The sequence below is a fragment of the Rhea americana genome, unplaced genomic scaffold, assembly GCF_003343005.1.
Source record: "Rhea americana isolate MKP2758 unplaced genomic scaffold, rheAme1 scaffold_93, whole genome shotgun sequence".
In the NCBI taxonomy this organism is placed as follows: Eukaryota; Metazoa; Chordata; class Aves; order Rheiformes; family Rheidae; genus Rhea; species Rhea americana.
The window spans coordinates 2,773,197-2,796,590 of NW_028187122.1; the positions used below are offsets into that span (position 1 = coordinate 2,773,197).

The window sequence follows — 23,394 nt, forward strand, 5'->3', positions numbered from 1 at the left end:
TTTTCTATCCACCTGCCAGGTTTCCTCTTACAGAGGAACGTGGCCCTGCCTAGGGAAAGAGAAGGGAGGGAGGAGAACAGGACGGACTGGGAGCAGGACTKACACGCCAGTCCTGAAAGTTGGAAGGAACAAAATTAGGGTTGAAGTCAAGAACTGGCGATTTTCTGTCACTTTGCACTGGCTATGCGGGCAAAACGGTACATTAGATGACGTCACTGCCCTTATCAATCTTGAGGTACCTAATATCCACACCTTTTCCCTCTAAACCCTCCTGGGGGCAGCAGGGAGGAATTCAAGAAGCTCCTGACACTGCATTCGCACACTTCCCTGCTCCCCTCCACACCCTGCTACCAGAGCCCATCCTGCCCCTTTCCTGGAAGTAAGCCTTACAGAAATAAAAAGAAGTAATAAAATATTCCAAGGAGAAAAATGCAAGCCTAAAATTTAYATGATGAGTCAAGAGAGGTTCAGTCTCCACCACAGTGAAGCAAATCACAGTGAGACCCCACAATTCAGGATCTCTTAYGTATCGTGCCTTGCCTTGCTTAGGCTCTGGAGAGTTACGATGGACCCTGATATACTACCCTGCGATGCTCTGGGCAAACACTGTTTTCCAGCCCTTGTTTAATAYCTCGAAAACACGAAGAACTTCTTTCCCGCAGGGTGGTGCTGCTGCACTGCCTGGCATGGTCACCCAGGAAAAAGAGGCTGAGCTTTGGGTAGCAGACAAAATGAAACGCAACACACAGTGACGAACCCCACAGCCACACAGGGACTGAACACATCTCATTCACATTAAGTGTTAACACCTCAACGGAGTCTACGTTTTCAGTGCAGGAAAGAAAAAAAGGAGTGAAGACAACCCCGCAATGGAGTACTCATTTATGAGCCAAAACACAAAATTAAAACAGCAGAGCTGTCCAAAGACTTACAAATATATCAATTAAAAACAACAACAAAAACAATTAAGGATCATATTATGTGCTTACTTACATTGAATTCACTTTCACTGTGTGGAGTAGAGTATTATTCCAAGCAGGATCCGTCTGAGGTAGGATCCACGTGTTTGTCTCGGACAGATGTTACTCACGCCGGGTTAGACCAGGCTGTCCCTGGAAGCTATACGGGCTCGGCGGGGCAGCGCTCCAGCCAAGGTGAGGTTCACCAGTGCTGAGCAGGGCTAGCAGGAACGGGCAGTGTTATCCCGGCTAATTACTCACGGGTAGCTCGGGTAGCTCTGCCTACCACTGCACTGCGCCACGCCAGCGTATCCTGTACGGAGAACAGCTTGAATGTGGTTGCTATATAGTTCTGTTTCCAAGCAAACGTTTTCTGCTGAATTAGTTCTTTTAAACAAAAATTAATGGTAAGTGTTAATCCTAAGTGAAACATACAAATGGAAATGCCTACAAAAAAAATCTTGAAATAAAAAAAAAAAATCTGAAAACACTAATCATTTGTTACACAGTAGTATTTAATAGGGTATAAACRTATATATTACTATTCCAAAATTCTTTCATAATACGTAATTCTGGCATGAGTAACTGCTGACATGTCATGAGGTTTAAAAAAAGTAATTAAAATTTCATTAACAACAGCAGTGACTTGTAACTTACTGAAATCATATATCTTCTTTACCGACCAAACYCCTCCTTATTTCTTGGTATGAAACTTTTGAATTTGGTTCTAAAATGACATTTTCATCACTAATAAGCACTAATGGAACTGACTTTTTTTAATGTATACATTGTTCCTAACTCATTATAGAATACTTATGGAAAATTATTTTTCTTTTTTTAATGAATGTATCTCACTACAAAACTTAAGGTCTCTTGATATTTTTTATTACTGTCACGAGAGTCACAATCAGATTACACCCCAAGATCATACAAACAAATCAACACCAACTGAAATTGCCTTTTACTTTTCCTTAGGATACAATAGTCTCACCAGTCCTGACTCAGGCTAATGGTCCTTCCTCACAGGCACAGACTGAAAAAGACAGCACCTCCCCTCTGCTCCTGTTCTCACAAAAAGATGGCTGCACAAACCTGGAAGAATGACTACAGATTACTTCAGCCAGAAAACCAGTCATAAACCAAAAGGAAAATGTGGTCCAGACACAAGTCAAACTTGCAGCAATGACATGTTATGAGTTCTGTTTTCTTTTGGGGGTAGTTTATGGGAAATATTAACTAGCAAACGGAAGTTGGTGGAAAGATGAAAGGCAGTTCAGTCTGGATGATGAAAACTTTTCCCGGATTCTTTGGCATGCAGGTGTTTTGAACTTCAGCTTTCAAAAACAGCTCTTTTAGGCTAAGTTAACCAGCTCTGTTATATTTACAGTCAGAATCTTGCCTGAAGAACGATATTAGTAATATTCCAAATTCAGATTGGAATATTTCTAGTGGCTTTGAATATTAGTTCAGATTCAAGATAAGATTTTTCTGGTGCAAATACTCATTTCCATTTGTTACCTGCATGTCCATATCAAACTTAGAGGCCCCTCTCACCTTCACTGTGAACAAATTAAAAGCATATTAGGAAGAAATGAAGGAGTCCCAAAGCTGTGCTTCTGAAAAATACACAAACCAGGTGTAAATAAGTTAAAGCCATGGGCCAAAGTCATTAGTATGATGGGACAACTTTGCCTGGCACTGAAGATAGAGCTCCCCGACAGAGGAACTCCTTGGTCAAGAGTGCTTCTCCCACCAAACACCTCCAGYGTGTACCACTCTGGCTGCCTCTCAGAAGTTCAGCAAGGAGAAGGAAGCACATTTGGGGAAATCTTTGGCCTATGCAGATACCTGGGGTGCCCTGGGCCATCGGCCCTGTGACATCTGGTAGAAATCCAATCCAGTTTGGTTGCTCTAACCTGATGCTACACAGAGCTGAAATAAAGCCATGCTACTAGTTTTAAGCAGGTTTTACACTCCCTCTCTTAATCTGTGTTCTGTGTGCAAGTAAATCATGTCACTTGCTCGGAACAGATTTCTGGACTGGACTATAAATGCTTTGAACACTGCCAACTGAAGTCAAACAGTGTCAATGTTATACTGGAAATACGCATGAAAAATAGAACTACTTAACACACATACTATTCTTATATATGAAAAATACATCATGCCTTTACAGTTGTGCTCTTTTTACACTTGATCTAAATCAACTTCACAGTCTATGTTGCTTTCCCTTCTGAGGCACTGAGTGGAATAATACATTGTAGATGATTATCAAGCTACTAGTTCAGCATTGATGAAAATTATTTGGACTCTGATCAACTTACTAACGAACAGAACAATGCTTTATACAGTATCAAAATAGAGAAATGATTTGCATTTCAGATTATGAAGTTCCTCCATCTCTGACAACAACTTCATTTTGGAAATGCAGAAGTATCCCACTATTCAATAAATCATTACATCAATAATTTATCCCACGAGGTACATTCAGGCTATATCATTTACCAAGCAGCCAGCTGTAGAATTTTGCTAGCACAAGTAGCAGGAAATCATCAACAAATCACAGCTGTTGTTTTCTGGCCACCCATGACAAATGACCTGATCAGCTCTTCAGCTGGTACAAATGAGTAATCTGGACCACCTGAAGACAGAGCTCCTGGATCCTAAGAAGGAGACAGCCCTGACACTACAACATAGAGGAACAACCTGTCTGCCAACATCCTCTTTCCCAACGGCCTGCGGAGCAAGCAGTTTCTCAGTTACCTGCTTGCACACGCTCCTTCAACAACCGCTGATTTCACGGAAGGAAGAGACGGTGTATCTGGAGAAACACGAGCCTCTCCGCCTGGCCTCCCGGGCTGCCTTGGCACCACCACCAGCTCATGCCACCAAAGCAGGCTCCGTCGCCAGYGCATCTCATCTCCTGGCACAGACGTACCCCCATCGCGGGCAGCACCGCAGCCGCAGCCCCCTGCCACCTTCCCGGAAAGCGGCTTGCTGGAGGATAATACTTGGAATGGCAAGGCTTAGAAATTCAGGCTTTAATGATCTCCAGGGGAAAAAAAAAAAAAAAAAAGTGATGGCTACCTTAAAATCCTAGTGCAGCAGAGGTTTGGGAAAGTAGCTCAAAAACGTATTTCAAATGAAGTTGTAATCTGCGTACAAAATTTAGACATACTGTAAAAATAAAGCTGCCTCAGAGATGCTTTCAACACAAGCTATGGCTTCTTGACAGATTTTCTATAAAAYAACTTTGGCATGTGAAACAGTTATTTGCAGAGTTTTACACAAATGAATAAATTGTGAAGGTTTTTGGTGGGTTCTATAATTAGTCCCCTGAAACATAAGCGACTAGGATACCAAAAAGCTTATTTCATCAACATTGTTTAAATATTTTTAAAAATAATTTAAACTTAAATTTTGTTGTTCATTTGTTGACTGATTACATCATAATTTACTTTTGATTATAGCCAATTATCATCTTTGATATTACCTGTAGAGCCAACATATTGCAGTAGAAACAAATCTGAACACTTGCACCTATAAACTCTCTTCACTTTAAATCTAGCTCTGCGCTATTAATATATTAACTTTGTATTACTGTTGCTGTATGTCGATYTTAGCCTACTCAAACATGACAGAAAAATCTAACTGGGAGATGCTTTGTTTCACAGGTGGAAYATCTTCAGCAGCTTAACACCACACAGCCACCTCTGGCTGTGCTGTGCTGAATCTTGATGGCAYTTGTCATCTGTTGCTGTAGCTGTTTGTATCAGCAGCCAAAAATTCAAYATCCTTTTGGTCTAATTCTCCTGTGACGGAATAAGCTATTGCTCCATTTGTCCAGACGTGCTGTTTGGTGTTAGTATCATTGGTAAGTGACTGCAAATGTGTTCTTTTGATTTTCTTTGCTAGTCTTGCAAAGCACAACAGTGTTGAACTAAATATCATAGAAAATCCACACAGGAGAAATGATGCAGTATAGCTGCCAGTTGTATCCACAAGCCAACCTGCAGGAAAAAAAAAAAAAAAGATTAAAAAAAAAAAGATTTTCTTTTTTGGTAAGGTTTCCAGGCTTCTGATAGTTTACAAATTCTGTGATCAGCAGCACTGATGCAGTTTTACCACATATCAGTACAAATAAACAACACATATAAAACATAGCTGTCACTATACCTCAGGGGTGAGAGAAGAAGGAATTTGACTTTAATATTCACAAGTAAATAAGGTTTTTATGGGCTCCTTTTCAGAGGTCAAACCAATAAGGAAAGGCACAGCAGTCATTACTATAGTACTAAATAAATAACTTTCATACACACTGATTTAAGTGTCTGTCTTGAGATACGCTTAGGGAATCATGGGATTAAACATTGTGTACATGAGATCCTCATACAGAAACATTCTGTATCATCCTGACTAGTTCAAAGGAAAAATATCCTAACTGTAATTTATCCAAAATGTTGAAAAATACATAGCTTGAAAATCAAGCTGCAATGTAGTATTTACTCTTAGCCACCAATCTCTCTTTCAGTGTCAATACAGAGAGAGATGGATAAGTCCTATTTTTTATTTATTTATTTATTTATTTATTTAAGGGGGGGCGGATAGCCTCTTTTTCTTGTAAGTTTTTGTAAATTTTTGCTAATCCTACTAAGATGGGGCAAGGAAGCACATAACAACATGTAGTGCTACCTTTATACAATGTCATCGTCCTACTCAGGTAGCTCCAGACAGCCTCTCAGCTGTCAGATATTTTGCTAAGCAGAGTATTTAGCTTGATGCAGTGCTTGGTGCCGCTCCTGATGGCTCTGTCCTCTCCTCCTCTGGGGACACAGAAACAAGATGCAGGAGAGCAGCCCTGAGCTGAATAGCCAAACCTCTTTCACAGCAGTGATGAGATTGTGTAGGGAAGCCCTAACTCCACCAGGTGCACACCTGGGTTTAGCTTGCCCTGCACTTTCATCTTTCACTACACACACTTCCACAGAAAGAGGAYAGTCCATCAAAAGGTAAATATGAGACATTCAAAGTTTCCATGATTTTAATTTTCCCAAAGGCTATAATCAAAACRTCATTAAACATGACAACAGTCATTAAAATTTGATAATATGTTTACTGTGACACTGATATCCTTTTTTGACCAGTTCTAGACTAAATGCTGGACACTTCTGCTCTGATCCACAGGTAAATCTGGAGTAGCAATGAGATTATAGGAGAGTCATTTGTGAACTGACCTGCAACAGGCGGGCTCACTAGATATGGTATGGCATGCAGAAAATACACGACACCCAAYGCTGATGATAAGGAAGAAGTTCCCACAACATCTGCTGTCACAACAGGGATCAGTGTTACATAGGCTCCATCAAAGTAGCCAAAGGTAAATGAAAAGGGCACAAGCAAGGGGAAATTTTGGAGAACTGGCAGGAAAAGACAACAGAGACCATCCATTCCCACTGCAAAGAGGTAGCAGAAGTGTCGATACTTCTTCAGACACCTGCAAATTTCAAAACGGGAAGGAATAAAAATGTCATTGGACACAGTATCTCAGTTTCCGCACCCTGACATGTAGCATTTCAGCCTYTCTCTCTTTTATATTGCTCAAGTTTAAGTCCAATTGCATACACAAACTCTTCAAAATGAAAAGCTCAATCATCAATGAGTTTGGCTTGGGAAAATTGGCCATCTACAACTGAAGAAATGTTCTGGAAAGCAGCACCAGGAACTGCACGTGCTGCTGCTGTGGCTTTTACAGCTGCCCCTGTTGAGGGAAGCAGCTTAGCTTCCAGGATTTTGCAGCCTTTGAATCAGTGCTCTCAAGCTCCAGTGTTCAAAGCAATGCTCCCTTGGACGTATTTCARGTCAGTACCTCTCTTAGCTGTCATGCTTCACATCAGCCCTTAGTTCAAACTAACTCCAGTGTTTAAGTGAGATGGCAATTCCCCTTCTCCTTGCCCCACAAAACAAGTGATTAATTTTTCCTACAAACTGAATAAGCAGAAAGAATAATGTGTCCTTTACAATCAAGGTACTTCTTAGTTCACATAGTCTTTACTGATGTTACAGCTATTGCCCACCTATGCATATCAATGTTTGGAATGAGCTGGCTTAGCAAAGCAGTGAGTCCTCATGTATTGGAAAGTGTATAATATTAGGTCAGCCCTTTTGAGCAGATGTGTTTGACATTTGTGGGACCCTTGTTCCTTTTCCATCACTTCTGTGCTTGTCTAGCAGTACAAGAGAGAGAGAAGGGCAGGAGAAGTAGTGCGATATCCTTTACAGAATAGGTACAGAGGCTCATGCTCAGTATACCTTTTGTGGTGGGTTTCACTTCCATCATTGCACAAGCATTTCATTTCTTAGGGAAAAAAAATAAACCAGCAGAATTCAAGAAACTCCAAAAAGATAAAACCATTAAAAAGTAATCATTTCTAAAAGTTAGACCATGTGTTGGTTTGTTGGAAAAGTTATGCATGCTACAGACAACCTGTCTATAATGTTAACTTTTTATATGCGTTACACTTGTACCCAGCCTCCCCCCAGCTAAAGCTTACATTTGTTTAGCAATAAGCCATTACCTTCTGTCTGTTAGCCATCCAAAGGTGATATTACCAACAATATCAATGACACCAAGTATGGACATGAGGAAGGCAGCCTGGTGATGACTCACTCCAACACTCAAAGCATAAGGCACTAAGTAGACAAAGAGAGGGCTACAGCCATAGGCCATAAATAAAACAGACACTGCCAGCACCATGAAGCCTGGCATCAGTAAAAAGTCATATTCCTTCCATGAGCAGTAGCATAAACATTCATGGGACCACGCTTTGATTAAAGGTGAACAGATGGACATCTGCTTTAAGTCTTGCTTCTGTGCCTCAGGGACATAATCCTGTTCAAGAAACTCAGGAGCAGTCTTACGGTCCTCCTTAAGAGCAATAGGCCGCATCAAGGCACCACAGACACAGAGGTTTAAAACAAAACCTCCCAGGATGAGTAATGCTCCACGCCAGGAAAACTGCTCAATTAAGAGCTGGACCACTGGGGCCAAGATGAAGGTACCAATTCCACTTCCTGACATGGCTATTCCATAAGCCAGCGCTTTTCTTCTGTTGAAATACTTGCCCACCATTGCAATGGCTGGAGAATAACAGAGTGCAAACCCAAGTCCTAGAAAAGAAAGTATAATGCAGATGGCTTAACATGAGCATGATACATGGAACACATTTAATTTAATGACATACCCTACTTTCATTAGCACAGCTGAATAGTCCAGTCACACTGTGAAAATAAACCAGGATGACTCCTTGCTTCCACTGTCAATGTCACTGACTTGACAAATCTAACAGATCATTAATTTATAGTAACAAGACTTAATAAGGAGTGATGGGGTTCATTTGATAACAAGCMCAAGGACTATTAAGAAACATCACTAAAACTATATGCCAGCCTCTACTGGATGAGGTCTTTACCCAAGGGCCTGTRCAGCAAATGGCAATGCGCACACTGGCCTGATGAGACACTGCTTTGTGTTCAGACTGTTGCAAAACTGACCATTATTATTATTATTTATTTACAGTACGTTCTACAGTAAACCATTCKTAGTCAGCTAAGCAAAGTCCACGCAGCAGCTGGTCAGAATCCTCACCATTTTAAAATTCCTGTGTATAAGTAAAGGGGAAGAAAAGCCGCAGAAGATATAATCACCTGGAGCCAAAACAGGCTTGCAAYGTTCTCCTGAAAGGCCTTGCTGTGTCCAGCAGGCACTAAGCCTCCTAGGACGGGATAAGGGGATTTCACTGACTCAGTGCAATGGTCRCCTGCTCTGGCACTCATCAGGATGCGAGAGAAGGAACAGGGCTTTGGGCTGGACTTGTCAGGACAGCAGAGCCTGAGAAGCTCTGCACTACACATCGCCACTTGAGAGCTGTGAAAGCTATACTCTATTTGGAGYATGCAGCATTCCCTCCCCCACTCCCCCAAAAAGCAAGAATGTCCCAAAAAGCCAGTAAACACCCTGTGAAGAGTAAATGAAAAATTTGGGACTCAAAACACATTCATACTTCCAGAAGGAACTCTGCTACTTATTGCCAGTAGTTGCTCTCTGCTTCAGCCTTCACAGTTTTAAGTCTTCCTGCTTTCAGAGATCTAGACCATAGTCAGCTATGTTGCCAGCTCCTCTCTGGGTTGCTTACAGAGGGGCTCATAGTGAATCAGCACCAACCCTCACCCTGATCTTTTTTTTTCTACATTAATCAGTCCCTACAGACTAAAAGTTCACTGCTTGCAGAACGGGCTCTTTACAACTCCATGTACAAAGTGCAACTGCTTTCCTACCTCAATATTCATAGTGGTTCTCATAAAGGTGGCATTCGAATGGTATGTGACACRGTCCTTTGGGTTACAAGGAGCCTTTTTATTTGTTACAAACACATTTGTCAAAGATTAACATTGTAATGCAAGAGCGACCTGCACCACAACGAGGATTTTTTTCTTTTTCTTAACAAATAAGCCGTTGGCAGCATGTGAACAGCAGTAATTCCACCAACTTGTTACTAAACAGCAGGGACCAAGTACAAGGGCTTATATCACCGTGGCTACCAGGTCAGCATTAATGAGTAAGGAATGYCAGTGTAAGCACCAGCCCTTCTTAGGTTCTTCTGTGCACAGCAAATGGAAAGACTGGACAGAGCAAAAAATATTTGTTATCATCATGCCTGAATGCAAAGGGATAATCAACTACAGCAACACAATCAACCAGAAATTTGTTTACTTTTAAAATGGAATGTGATATAGATATATATAAGGTRTGCAACTGAGGTGCTAGGTATTTACTCAGTCATCCTCTGCCCATTTACTCATTTGTTTTTTTTAATATTTTTTAATATGCAAATATTTTGGGGCACTCAAACTCCTACCACACAAACCGCTCCCAAATCACAGACAAAAAAGGAAATCTTTTTGTGCAGCATCTGCTACAGAAGTCCCTCTTGCCATCTCATCATTGCAGAAGATGATACATAGTCCTCTCTCAACAGATATTAAAGAGTTGGTTTGCCACATGCCAATGTTGGGCTGTATCAGACTCATCAAGTGCTGAAGCCCTCACAAGAACAGCCGAAAGCTCTGTTTTATAATGAAGGTAACAAGTCTGAGCATCTCTACAGACCAGTGCTTCAGCACTGTGGAACAGCAAAGGAGATTATCCCTCTTTAATGGGAGGATCATCATTTTCAACAATCCAGCATTGCTTTCCTAACTAGAATAAACTGGATGAATGCCTCCTACCTGTAAGGACTCCTAATGATAAGTAGAGATGTTCCAGACTGGTGGCAAATGAACTCAGAATTAGTCCAGTAGATGCAAGCAGCCCTCCTAGCATGATACCAACTTGGCAGGACACATGATTACTGATCAGACTTCCGAGTGGGGCTTCAAAGAAAAAAGTGTTAGTTAATGGCAGATCCTTACACACAGTTCATTGCTTCAATAGAAAAGGAAATGGAGAAGMAAGCAATGGGCAAACAGAAGAAAATGGAGATGACAGCTACACCAAGTGGTGTCCTAACATCCCATCTGGCATAACAGTGTGAACACCAAAAAAAAAATCTGAAAATTATTTTCCTGAAAATCAGAGTAAAATTGAAATGTAGCATAGCTTTCTCAGTGTCAACTTTAATAGATCTAAATCATTATGGGACATAGCTATTTTGCAGCTTTGGGGGGTCAAGAGAGGCCTCAGCCACAACCAAACTTGGCCCACACTGTTCATTGTTCCACATTTACAACTGGAGAGACCTCTCCCCACCTGGAGTTTGCCCTGAGGCTCTCAGTAGCTTCCAGGTGTCCTTCACGCAGCCTCACTCCTCCCCAGCCATGCACGCTTTGCACGAGAGAAGCCTCACCTCTTCTGTAACCATTGTAACCATTCCCAGGAGGCCTCTACCCCTTCCCTGCACTTCTGCAAGGTGACTGTTACCAGATCACCCYGCCTCTGTCCCAGGGTGTCACCACCAGCCCTTTTCCTCTCTGCCAACTTGAATGCTGGTTCAAGGTTACCCTTTTATCTCTCTTTTCCAARATATAACCTGTCTGAGACAGGAGAGTGGCTATGTCTCATTCCAGCTGTGTCTGCCTTCTTTGCAGGCCCTGTGCCTTCACTGAAGTTCTCATGGACTAACCCTCTACCACAAGGTTAAGGTCTGGATTTTCACACAATTGTCTAGCTTTTAAGTAAAACCATGAGAAACTCAGGGCAACAGCAGTGTTGATGCATGTCATTTTACTAGCACAGACTTTTCTTTTAAGGAAAGCAGATCTTTGTTAACACAAGTTTACTAAAATCAGGATGGTTGTGACTTGAAAAACACYGTGTTAAGTCTGAAATATGCTTCCAATCAATTGGAAAAGAAACAAGTATTTATYTATCTCTCAAAAAGGACCTGTTGCACTAGACTTCGTCAAAAGCACATTTCTGAAAACTTACATCACTTGACAAAACAAAGTTCTTTGCAGTGGTACGAAGACCCCTCCTTCCTGCCAGCTATGCTGGAGGAAGCAGCTTGGATATACCATGCTCGAGAGAGCCTACAGCCACAGTCTTCCCTAGCTGACTCCACTGGCTGGTGAACTCACTWAAACTAGACGTTCCATGGAACCAAAGAACAAGCAGGCATATTAGTCTTAAGAGTAATACACACCACAGAGCATTGTGGCGCAGTCTACAATGGAATGGATCCAGGCCGTTCTGGCATAATCCTGACCAAAGTATGCCTGGAACTCCACAAAAAAAATGGAGATGCACCTAGGAAAGAAAACATGAACACCAATCCATTAAACACGGGGCAATTGCCTAGCAAAAAACATTAGTCTCACTATTCAGGGAAAAAAGACAATCTGCCTGAAGGTCCTCTCCAGCTCCTGAGAAAATCCAATCTGTRGACTGAGATAGAGACATTTTTAAACAATGGTCAAGAAGAACTGCATATGAAGGACTGCCTTGATGCATATAAAACAAGACATATGAAATGGGGTTCTGTGATTCTGTGACACAGTGTGCAAGTTGAATAATTACAACAGTACTTTACATAAAGAGTTTAGGCTAGTGAGATTCAATGGGAGAAGAATTCTTGCTTTGCATGGRCAACAACTGAATCATGAAACGGCATCCAAGTAATATCCCAGCAGTGGGATTAGACAGATTAAAATTCATTTCAGACAGATCAAGCTAATACAAAGAGATTATGTACATTAACAGCAAGTTTGTCGCCATTGTATCTGATGCCAGATTTTGACAACTGTGTGGGKTTTTTTTTTGCAATTGAAATAAAGTTGAAATGTGAAGTTATCACYATCAGTTTCTATCCTACATCCTGATGTTGCTTCCCTGATACCCAAAGCTCCAGCTCCTGTTCTTGATTCATAAGGCTGCCATGCAATGGCGGCATTCACAYTAGTGCAAACCAGAGGGATGGGGCCACCATAGCACCTATAGAACCAATACCGTCTACAGCTACATACAAATAASTGCACAAATGCAAAACAGTGAGAACTGAAAAGCCCATGGACATTCTAATAGTTTCATTAAAATGCTTCMAGGAGAAGCTACTTTGCTCTACTAACAAGATTACCGTTCTGCCTGCTTCTGCAGGGGAATGGATTAAAAGGCTGCACAGTTTCACTCTAGTTTCTGAATAAGCAGAAGAGCCCTGTGTTCCACACTCCTCCTCCTACAAATCAAAGGTCACTTTTTTCAGCTCTACTCTTGCATGTAAGTACTCTGGAAGTGTGCCAGTTGATAGATGAATTTATGGATGTAACATGTTTCACATGTGCAAAAGGAAAGAAATCCACTAAGAAATCTCTGTCATTACTATGGAGTTGGTATGTTTGCAGCAGATAAACCACCACAGTGTCAACATTTTCGGGCACATTTATGCTGTTTATTCCAAGATCTTAGACTTTAGATCCCTAAACCCGGCAATTTAAGTACGAAAACTGTATTTACACTGTCCATCAAACAAGATACTGTCTCTGCTTCCCACACTTACCAGAGTGCCTATCTCTCTCTGCTTAATACAGCTTAAATAGATATGTTCATACAGACCAGCCTCCTTGGTGTCTGGTTGACAAATAAAGTCACTCAACACCAGCTGTGGAAGTCATATTGCCCCCAATGCATATACTGTGTTTATACAGGACAGAAGTCTATTCCTGTTCTTTCTATTTCTGATAAATACAGGGAATATTTCCTGCATGTTTAGGATACCGGAAGTAAATACAGGAAGGGGCCTCTCTAGGTCACCGGCCTTCTCAGGCTGGACAGTACCTGAAACACTTGTAGTAGAAGAGAGGTTTCTCAGATAGACTTGGGAGCCAAGCAAATCCTCTGAAACTGGCAAAACTGATGACCACCGGAGGACATGAGGACTACTGGACCTGAAGAGACCCTCAGTGATTCCTCCCTCCCCTACCAAACCACCACAGCTTTAAATAACACTGCCTGCCTGAGATTTTGGGGAAAAAAAAAAAAAATCAGTGAGAGGGTGCTGAGAGATACAACAGTACAACAGCCGTCAGAACAGGCAGGACTAAAATCAGAGGGCTCTTAATCCCATAGCTGTCCCCATACCCTTGTAGATTTTCGGAAGCCTTTAAAAACATAGCAAAACAGAGGWATGTATCTAACCAGAATCAACCCCTTCAGCTGCGGGCCGTTAGAAGAGATTGCAAATATATTCCTTTCCATAAGGACAAAAGAGTAACATCAGAATGGATCAGAAAGACARGAAGTCACTTTACCTCGTCACAGCCCTGGTACAGATGGTGACAAGGAAGCAACCGGCAACAATCATCCATCCCCAGCCGCCGTCGGGAGGGGACGCATGCGGAGCACTCCGGGGCGATGCCATGGCGCCGGGGCCAGTCCTCCCTCTTCCCCCGCCTACTGGAAGGGGCTGATGCCAGCCRACATGCTGAGCGTGCACGTGGGATTACCTGGCACACAGGTTATTTGCCATCTGAAGAAAGAGTGAGAGGAAAAAATAAGGCAGAGGGGGAAGGAGGGTACATTTCACACTGTGTAAAACTGCACCGTCAAGCTAAAAAGCTTGCTTTAGTCTTATCACATAAAAGTGAGGATTTTCTTTTAAACACAGTTCATCAAAATTTCTTAGAGGCAAGACAGTGTCACCAAAACCTACCCAGTATCTGGCATCATTTATTCCTGAATAATTTTCCCAGCAGTTACACTCTAGCTCATGATAACCYTTTTACCCATAAATGTGATAGAACATACATTTTAGTCACATTCTTTGCTGGTATCAACCACTGCAGCTCCTTTAACTTCAGTGTAGTTTGGCTTGAATTTTATCTTGAGTTGCAAAGAATTTTCCTTAGAAATAACTATACTTCCTTGTACACAGCTCTTAGTGTTGTTTGGGGGAATACAATTTTCCCCTTTGTATGAGAGTGAATATTCCTTGCAAAATTAGAGCAGAGCTGCGCATCCACTGTGGAAAAGGAAATCACGTCATTATTCTTACAAGCAAAACGCTGAATGAAGTCTGTAATCTGGAAAGACAAGTTTCTGAGCATGGACAATTCACTGAAGGTTGCAGCTCTCCCTCCTTCCATCCGTTTAAACCAGTCAGTGTAGTGTCTGCATCCAGGCCATACCTCAACACGAGCTCTATATACAAGCAGAGTGGTGCAGGACACTCACAGGAGACCAAGTCGCACCCATTGGACCCTGTATGAGGATCTGTTGCAAATGTTTGAGTAGCTCCACTAATCATGTCATGGTCACCAGCGGGATTTAGACCATGTTTTAGCCATCATCAGACAGAACCCATTCCTTGAATGAAGCAAATATTTATGTGAAATAAACCTGTTATGTCTTTCAATTAGGGGAAAAACCTAAAATAGCCTCTATATTACATAATATGACAGATACTGAACATGAAACACTCACACTAACAAGAACCACAGACTTCCCAGAAAATGTTACCTGATACAGCATATAAGAGGAGTGCAGAACYACACAAAGATGCAACTCAAAAAAGCAGGTGCATGGCTCATAACATGCCTTTGCAGCTGCCAAAGCTGCTCTGTCAGGTGCTGCTCCATAATTGGCTCTGCAAAGCCCAGAGTCTCCCTGGCCCAATCCAACAAGGCACCACAGCACTGACCCTCAGAGTTACTGCAGGAGTATCTTTGAGAAGTATTCATCAGCTACATTCCCCARGAGATCAAAAGTTGCATCACAAAACCATTATAAAATTATTTTAAGAAACCACWTACATACTGCCAAGCTTAAAAGTGAACAAAGTGGGAGAAAATAGGAAGAACAACAGCAACAAAATAACCACATTTGAAAGCTTAACTTCGTTTTTATTAGGTTGTAAATGATAGCTTGTAACACCACCATGCAAGAGGATCAGTGGACTCTCTTTAAAAGGTTTTGTAGTTTTTTTGATTTAGAAAGGATAAGAAGCATTATCCTAATCTACCTGCTTGGCTTTCAAAGCCTGAGCCTTRCAGCTGATCACACAGGCCACAACAAAGCCCTATATACTAAAGCAAGTCAGTCAATAAATGTTAAAACAGAAAAAAAAATAAATAAAAAATAAAACAAGTGGTGTTGTCTAAGACAGAAATTAAGTTCAAAAGCCAATTATCATGTTGTAGCATGCGGCACCTGAACTGCCAACTGAAAAAAAACAGTGAAGGGAACTATTTATAATCTTACTACAAAATGTGTGCTTGTCAACATTTTCAAGAAGTGATTTRAGGTAAGGGTGTTTGAAATACTGTCTTTGAAAAATACTCACTGAAGATGCCAAAACTATATGATACTGCCATCCAGTTACACAAATTAATGAAGCTACCACAGAATATCTATTCCAGTTTTCTGTATATACTTCAAGTATCATTTATTATCACCTACATTCTAGTCAGCTGGTTAGCTGTCACTCATTTTACTCRAGGTCAGAAATACTGTCTACTATAYGGAAAGAAAAAGTACTGTCCTATTTTATCTCTTCTGTATAATAGGCTTTGCTGGTATTTATAAGTAAATATTTTTATAAAGATTTTCAATGATTCAGAGCCCTAAGTTAYGCCCACTACAAGCATTAGAACATGCACTAATGCAATCTATTATTCTCCTTCTTGAATGTCACAAACATCCTTTTCTTTTTAACTTAAACTTTTAAAAAAACATTTTCCAAGGTCTGTATTATCCTCTGTGTTTATGGAGCCTAGCACAATAGGGATCTTCCCTGCACCTTGAAATGAATACTAATACAATATATAACATGCTCTAATGAACTACAAGGCAGCTCAGGTATGATAAAGAATACCTCTAATAATCTGTTTCGCTTGTCACTTCCGTAGCTCTTTGGACAGATACACATTGCTCCAGTCTCTCTGATTATATAAATATGTCACAGTTTATAGAAGGAAGAGACTACATCTTAAAAAGGCCATCTGACACGGGTGCAGTTTGGATTATATAGTAATGGTCATAGCAGCTCACAAGGATCAAAGAAGAATTCACAGCTGGGATTATCAGAGCTTTTTTGTAAGCAGCCACCAGACCCAGTATCTCAGTTGTAAATGCTTCTAAGCAAGTTTAAAGGGTCAAGTTGGATGCAGTCTTTACAAGTTCATTCCTACAACTGATTAGAAAAAACATGAAGCAACTGAGATACAACTGAGTTTGCAATTTCAAGTCTTCTCCTCTAAGTACTCAGTTACTAGGGCTCAGGTTATCTAAAAGATCAATAAAAACTGTGGAATGAAGACCAGTACTGACAGATTTTGCTCTTCTGACATGACTTTCTAAAATACAGTACAATTTACTAAAATAGGGTAAAACCTATGCAGCTGATAGAGCTTTCTAAGCAGCCTCAGCAAACAGCCACATGAACCAAAGAACACCACTGACCTCCCCAGAAGGAGGGAATGCATTTACATTCTTGCTTGAACTGTACAGTTAATTTTTCACCTTACCTATTTGTTTTAGGACAAAGCAACACACAGACCAGCGTGTGCCCACAGTCTCCTTTCCTGCTACATTCTGAAACAGTCTCCAACACACACACACACACACACACTTCCCTTGTGAGGGTGTAAGGGTAAAAGATCAAAAATGGTTAAAACAGATTGGCTAACCCAATAAGATAAGAAACCATTTGTGTAGGCAAGTATAGAATTATTCATGAAATCAACATAAAAAGAGCATTAAGGAGGTTGAAAATGCATGCAGCTAAAAGTTAGAGGATGCCAAGCATACGATAGAGGAGACACATGCATGGACTTGCCATTGAATTACTTACATTCTGTATCTGCCTTCCATTAGGCACTGCAAATTTGTGAGCACACCATACCTCTTGCCATCTGTTGAATCCATATGACAGACAATTTTGCAGGGTTCGTGTTACATTTGGACTAAGCTGACATGAACTAATGAATGATTATTTTTAACAGATAGTGGCAACTATATATCCCTTTCTATATAGTGCCAATCCTATTAAATATGTGCAAATATTAGATTGACCAGTTATTGGATGACTAACGCTATGGTTACGTGATTTTTCATTCCGGATCAGTGAATGACTAGACCTTCAAGCAGCACAATTTGATGTAAATAACCACACCCTTTTCCACTTGGCTAGGAAACAATATTCAACACTTCTGTGGGTGTCTGCTTCTAACCTAGCTGGAGAACACCTGAAAACCATTCTAGCACGAAGTGGCAAAAATAGATTATACCCTGATAAAGCAATGAAGTCTCCTAGTACAATATCTTCCAGACAAACTCATTTGAACAAGCAGAGAAAGGAACATTGCTCTGCACAAGGCAGCTACCGCACTTTGGACTAACATAAGAGGCTCAAAGGTAAATTTATTGTATCACTGCAATTTTAATATGCTAAGTTTAAATGCCTGAATAGCTGAATAGCTCATGAAAAATCCATGACAGCTACCTGAATAGAACAGTGAACTGATAAAGTTGCAATCATTTTGTTCTAAGTTTTACTGACAGTTAAAATTAATGCAGTCTAGTGGAGTTTGCCTAAGTGTGAGATACATACGAAGGGTGCTAAGCAATTCAGATATACCTCTATAGCACTTTTGTAGTACCTTGGCAAGGCATGACTTCTCACTCTGGATCTGAGCAATATATTTCACTAATTCATCTTAAGGCAATGAAAATTGCATTTCAAATTCTGATTATTAAGGGTGGAGAGCATGGTACAGAAATGTCTGAAGGGGATAGCAATAACTCTGTTCTATTATACATGTAATAGTAAAGTGGAATTATACATAAAAATTTTTCAGAGGAATTAATAGTCTCTAAATATGGAGTCCTGACTAATTTTACATACATAAAGCAATAGGTAGAGTGCCAGGACCTRAGCTGAGGCCTCTGGCCCAGTTCCCCAAGCAAGTTTCAGGCAAGATTCGGGACCCTTAGCTGCACGTTAGCATACTTGGGAAAAATTTGGCTACAGATTAGGTTAAGTAAGCACAGATTCAGCATTTGGTTACATAATCATTTGCTATCATTTTCACAGAACTCTGTCTGCCGATGTACATATGAATGGCAAACATTTAGTGAAGTTGCAAGCAACTGAAAACAATCTTATCCTAGGAAACGCGTGGCAAACACAGCAATAGGCCACCCAGCCCTCCTACCATAGGTCAGCGCGAGCTCCATCTCCTTGACTTCATGTTCTCTTCAGGGAGCACCGCACCCGCCCTAGTCACTGAACTCAGAGACGGGTAACGACCCTTCTTGTTGCACCTCTCTAGTATACACTTCTGCAGTACGCACTGTACTGCAGATAGCACAGATCGTGGCCTCTCCAAATGAAGCCACCAAACAGCCTGAAAGCACGCCCCTTGTTTGAACAGCAGCCACCATCCCTTCCCAAACTTACCCTGGTCTGCTCTCTTGTGTTGCATCCTTCCTGATGCTTTCTGGTGCAGGTTAAGACTTCCATTATGAAAAATGCTCAGGTCCTAGTAAGAGGAGACTTCAGACRGAAAAACAGACTCAGGGCCAGACCTGTATCACAGCTGCCCCACAGCAGGAGCGTACTGCCCCTGGACTGACACCAGCTCTTAGCCCGGCTACTTTCCATTTCTTTCCACTACCCTAGGGGGTACACACAAGTAACCTTAAAGCATCTGTGCATTAAGACGCCTTTGCAATTCCTTTTAGAGCTGTGTAAAAAAAAAAAGACTATGTAATATAGTCCAAAGGAGTTATTCCAAATAAATACCAATATAAATGAGCAAAGAATTCAACATGTATTGTTACCTGACAAATAATAGAGAAATGTGCATGAGACAAGATTGAGGAGGAAACAGATTTCGAAATTTTTCTTTCGGGATCAATGTATGATTTAAATTTATAAATATGAATAAACTGTACATGCCATTTGCTACCTTTGCTGTGAAGAAAGGTTGAGACCTTCTTTCGGTTCTAGGCCCGAGAAACTTGTGACAGTCTCTGTATCCAGAATGCCAGAACATGCTCCTGGAACAGGTTAATTCATACAAATGAATTCAAATTGCATTTCTTGTGAACAGCAACATACACAGCTTTGAAAGTCACTTTGTGAAGATTTGTCTAAAYGAATGTTCATGAAGAACAAGCACAGGGCAGCCTAAGCATAGCTGTGAAAAACAAAAACATTAATGTTACAGTGAAAGGCTACGGAATTGTGCGTATTTACCATATTCACATAGCTCTAGAACAGTTTTACTTTTCTTGTCCTTAAGATTTTTCTGATCAAGCCTTAACTATTTGTAGGCATCTCCTACATTCATTCATATTAATCTAGTTCAAACTTCTCTTGTTTTTTGTTTCCTTTTCTCTAACTGCCGAGTRTTTAATAAGATACAGAAGAAAAGACAGATAACCATGGAAAGAACAAAAAGGGCACAGAATGACAGAATGAGTAGCATCATAGGACATGTATGAAATTAAATGTTCAATCTATCTTGAAAGAGTTAATTTCTTTAGGGGGTCTTGAAGGATCAAGGATGGACTTTATCTATATTACATAAACCTGCAGTAGAATGAGCTTAAATCAAGCAGCATGTTAAAAGGAAGACAAAAACTGACAGAACATGRAATAAACCATTATCATCTTACCATAAGATGGTAACCTCTAATTCCATGCCATCAGAGATCTGTTCCTCACTAAACRTGTCTTCTTCAGAGGCTTGCCAGCCCCTTCAGTCATTTTCAGTCTGTCATCAAATACAGTAGTGCACATCTTTAAATGGGATGTTTGGTATCTGATATGAGCATCAAAGATTCTGACAGCTGCAGATGCTTCTAGCAACTAGATTATTAGGAAACATCTCTTTTTCGCACACCCCCATCCCCCTCTTTGCTACATTTCCCTGGCAATTGCATACCATGGTATGCATTAGAGTCAGAAGGCTAGCAGCCAGCTAAACTCCAAGTTATTCTTTCACACATGGGAAAGAAATTCTTTAATTCTGTAAAGCTCTTGGGATTCAAATAATATTTCTAATCTATCTTCTCCAGTAAAGAAATGAGCGGTCTCATTCTGCATCCTGGGTGAGTTATTTAACTGAAAAAGAACAGCTTGTTTTGATTTCATCAGAGGCTATTTATCAAYAATCCTATGATTATGACTTTTACTTATCTAAAAATGACCTAAGAGATCCTTTCCAACTCTACAGTCCTATATAAAAATAACTCCAGTAAGCACCTCAAAGCTGTTGTCCTGTAACACCAGCCGCCTTCTCCGTTTAAAAATGTCTCTGACCAATCTCTAATAGATAAAACCAGATTTTATGCTTTTCCGAGACTGGTAAACATCACAGCACATTAGACTAGCCCACTAAAATTCTCTTTTTATTATCCAGTAATTTTGAGGATGATATCCATCTAGCTAAGCAAGGCATACAATCAGCTTCAGGGTTCCACAAATAACAGTATTTCTGCAGTAATGCTATAAATGGTTAATAAAAATGAATCACTTATCTGAAAGCTCACTTAGTGAATTGTATTCAAACCAAAATAAACAAACAAATAATAATAATAAAATCAACTCAACTTCTAATTGCTATCTATTCTATTACTGGTAAACCAGAAGCTTATTTAGGCAGGTTCTAATAAGTGCTTCACCCTAGTTTCAGTTTTTCACGTAAACTATACCTGGATAAACTTGAATATACTACTCTGCAAAACTTTAATCTCTTTTSTATCTTTTAAGGAAGGGCTTCCCTATGATATCAAATAATAAGCAACATTAACAACCTATTTGTATTCTAGTAGCAGAGTACTTCCAAGATTTCAAATCAGGAAGCGGGTGTCCGTGCGCTAGGCATCATACGACCATCTAGTAAAACCTGCCCATCACCCAAAACGTATCAAGACAGAGATGATGAATGGTATGAGAGCATAGTTTATTAACAGGTCACTCAGGATGTTGAGTGGGAAACGCTCTTGATTTGCTTAAGTTTGTGTGTAGCGGGGATATGGTTGTTTTAGAGGACAAACTGGTCAGGGCAGATGTGGGAACAGGAAAAGCARTATGGAAAGTGAAGGGATGTTAAAAAGCTAGTAGGAAAGAGAGGTGTCAGATGGGCACGTGGATGAGCGAGTCAGTGCAGAAGAGGGGTGGGAGCTGAAAAAACTCCGTTATCTACAACAGGAAATACTTTGAGTTGAAAGAGGCTGCAGAAGGGCCCAAGGCCCATTAGCCCCCTCCCCACGGAGGGAAGGGGGCAGCCGGGCTGGCCACCCGTAGCGCTCCTCTGCCGCACCGTCTCCTCCGCTTGCGAGACTTCCCCGGAATCACCGAACCAAACGGCTCAGAAGCACACGGGGCTGCCTGCCGCGTCAGAAGCGCTCCCCTTTTCTCTGGAAACCAGCGTAAGGGGCGAACAGAAAACCAACAGCCTGACTGGAAGGGGTCTACAGCAAAAGGATAAGCGAATTATAATGAAAGTCTTGCGACCCTTTAAAGTAGTTTCTAAAGCCACCGGAATGGCTAGGTTAGTCCTTAAATAGTGCAGGTTAACTACAGAGGGTAATTAATGTGAAGGAACTTTTTTTGCAGGAAGGTCACAAAGCAACACAAAAAAACTTCTGTGCACACAGTTTTTTCCTACTTCGCCCACTTACACACTTTTTGGCCCACTCCATATCAAGTCCGCCTGGAAACGTGCATTTTTGATTGACACCCTGAAAGATTTTTAAACTAACAATTGTGGTGCTCGCAGTTTCATTTTTTACTGCAATGAAAACAAGAGGGCTAAACTRCTTTGCTTGAGCACATGGTTGGTACTGAACGGAGCCCTGCGCCTGCCAGCACGCACCCTCTTAACAAGATTATTCTGTGGTAACGTAACTTCTGTAAAACACATATCCTGACTGAAAGAAGGTCTCTCCCAATTGACTAACTGGAAACCAACAACTAAACTGCTAGAGCGAGCATTAATAATCACTATCTATAGTTTAACATCTTTCTTTCTCTTCTGCAAATTAGAACAGCTGAATAGGTTAGAATCAGGAAATCTTTTTGTGGAGGAAATGATTGCTCCTAACTGTCCAATAAATACAATACATAAAACTCTTCTACAACATTTTGGCACTTTTTGTGGTGATGTGTTGCTGGCGAGGTATCTGCTTGTTAGTTGTAAGTTATTAGTTATAGTTAAAAGTTAATGTCAGAATTCTTTCAGATACTAATCATTCTTCTAAATTCTGCAGCTAAGGCATATAGTGGGTAGGTAATAGTTGTGGAAGGTTTTTTTTTTTCTTTAAACAGAATTACTTATGTTTATCGATTTACAATTACATTGTTACTTTTGATTTTAAAAGGTATCGTTAATGATGATTACCCATTTTGTCAAACATTTATCATTTATAGTTGAACTTTTAAGTATGTGATATTCCAATCATTTTCTGAGTCGTCCCTAGTGGTTCAAGGAATCATAAATGCACTCCTCTAGATCAGGCACTTATTAACATCCCATTTTATCTTTAAACAAATATTAACATATGATCATAATTGTTTGGAAATGCTGAAAAAGCTTTCTATTTAAAGCAGTCTTTGGCTGACAGTTCTCCCACACTTGATGTATTAATTTTTCCATCTTCAGGAAAATGTTGCCATGAGAAAGAACAGCACTACAAAGTTGTCAYTGAACATGTGGGAAGAGGGAGTTTTTTCTCAGACCATCTTGTAGTCAGTCAATGAAAACTATTACTCTCCCTTGCTTTTATTGATGTACATCAGATTCCGCTTTGGCGGTAACGATCCAAACATCCATCTSTCTTTAGGTTAGCTGGAGACAATCTAGCAAAGGAGATACAACACAAGTGCTCTCCTGGTCCCTCAAGGGAAAATGAGGATGCTATCAAGCGCTGCGTGAGAGC

At 40.6% G+C, this 23,394-nt stretch overlaps 1 protein-coding gene across 2 annotated transcripts in view; it reads right to left on the bottom strand.

Moving 5' to 3' along the window:
• Nucleotides 1–1,822: 1,822 nt before the first annotated feature.
• The window catches only part of SLC16A12 (solute carrier family 16 member 12), a 37,795-nt gene continuing 16,223 nt past the window's right edge, over nt 1,823–23,394 (bottom strand). The window contains exons 2-7 of one of the 2 annotated variants that reach the window (XM_085324756.1): nt 13,758–13,975; nt 11,657–11,760; nt 10,245–10,388; nt 7,535–8,126; nt 6,194–6,453; nt 1,823–4,969 (exon numbers count right to left, since the gene is read on the bottom strand). In XM_085324756.1, coding sequence (XP_085180882.1) covers nt 4,707–4,969; nt 6,194–6,453; nt 7,535–8,126; nt 10,245–10,388; nt 11,657–11,760; nt 13,758–13,867 — 1,473 coding nt within the window. In that variant the 5' untranslated portion in view covers nt 13,868–13,975 and the 3' untranslated portion in view covers nt 1,823–4,706. Of the gene's footprint in view, nt 4,970–6,193; nt 6,454–7,534; nt 8,127–10,244; nt 10,389–11,656; nt 11,761–13,757; nt 13,999–23,394 lie in introns of those variants that run through there. The other variant, XM_085324757.1, reaches the window with a different exon arrangement.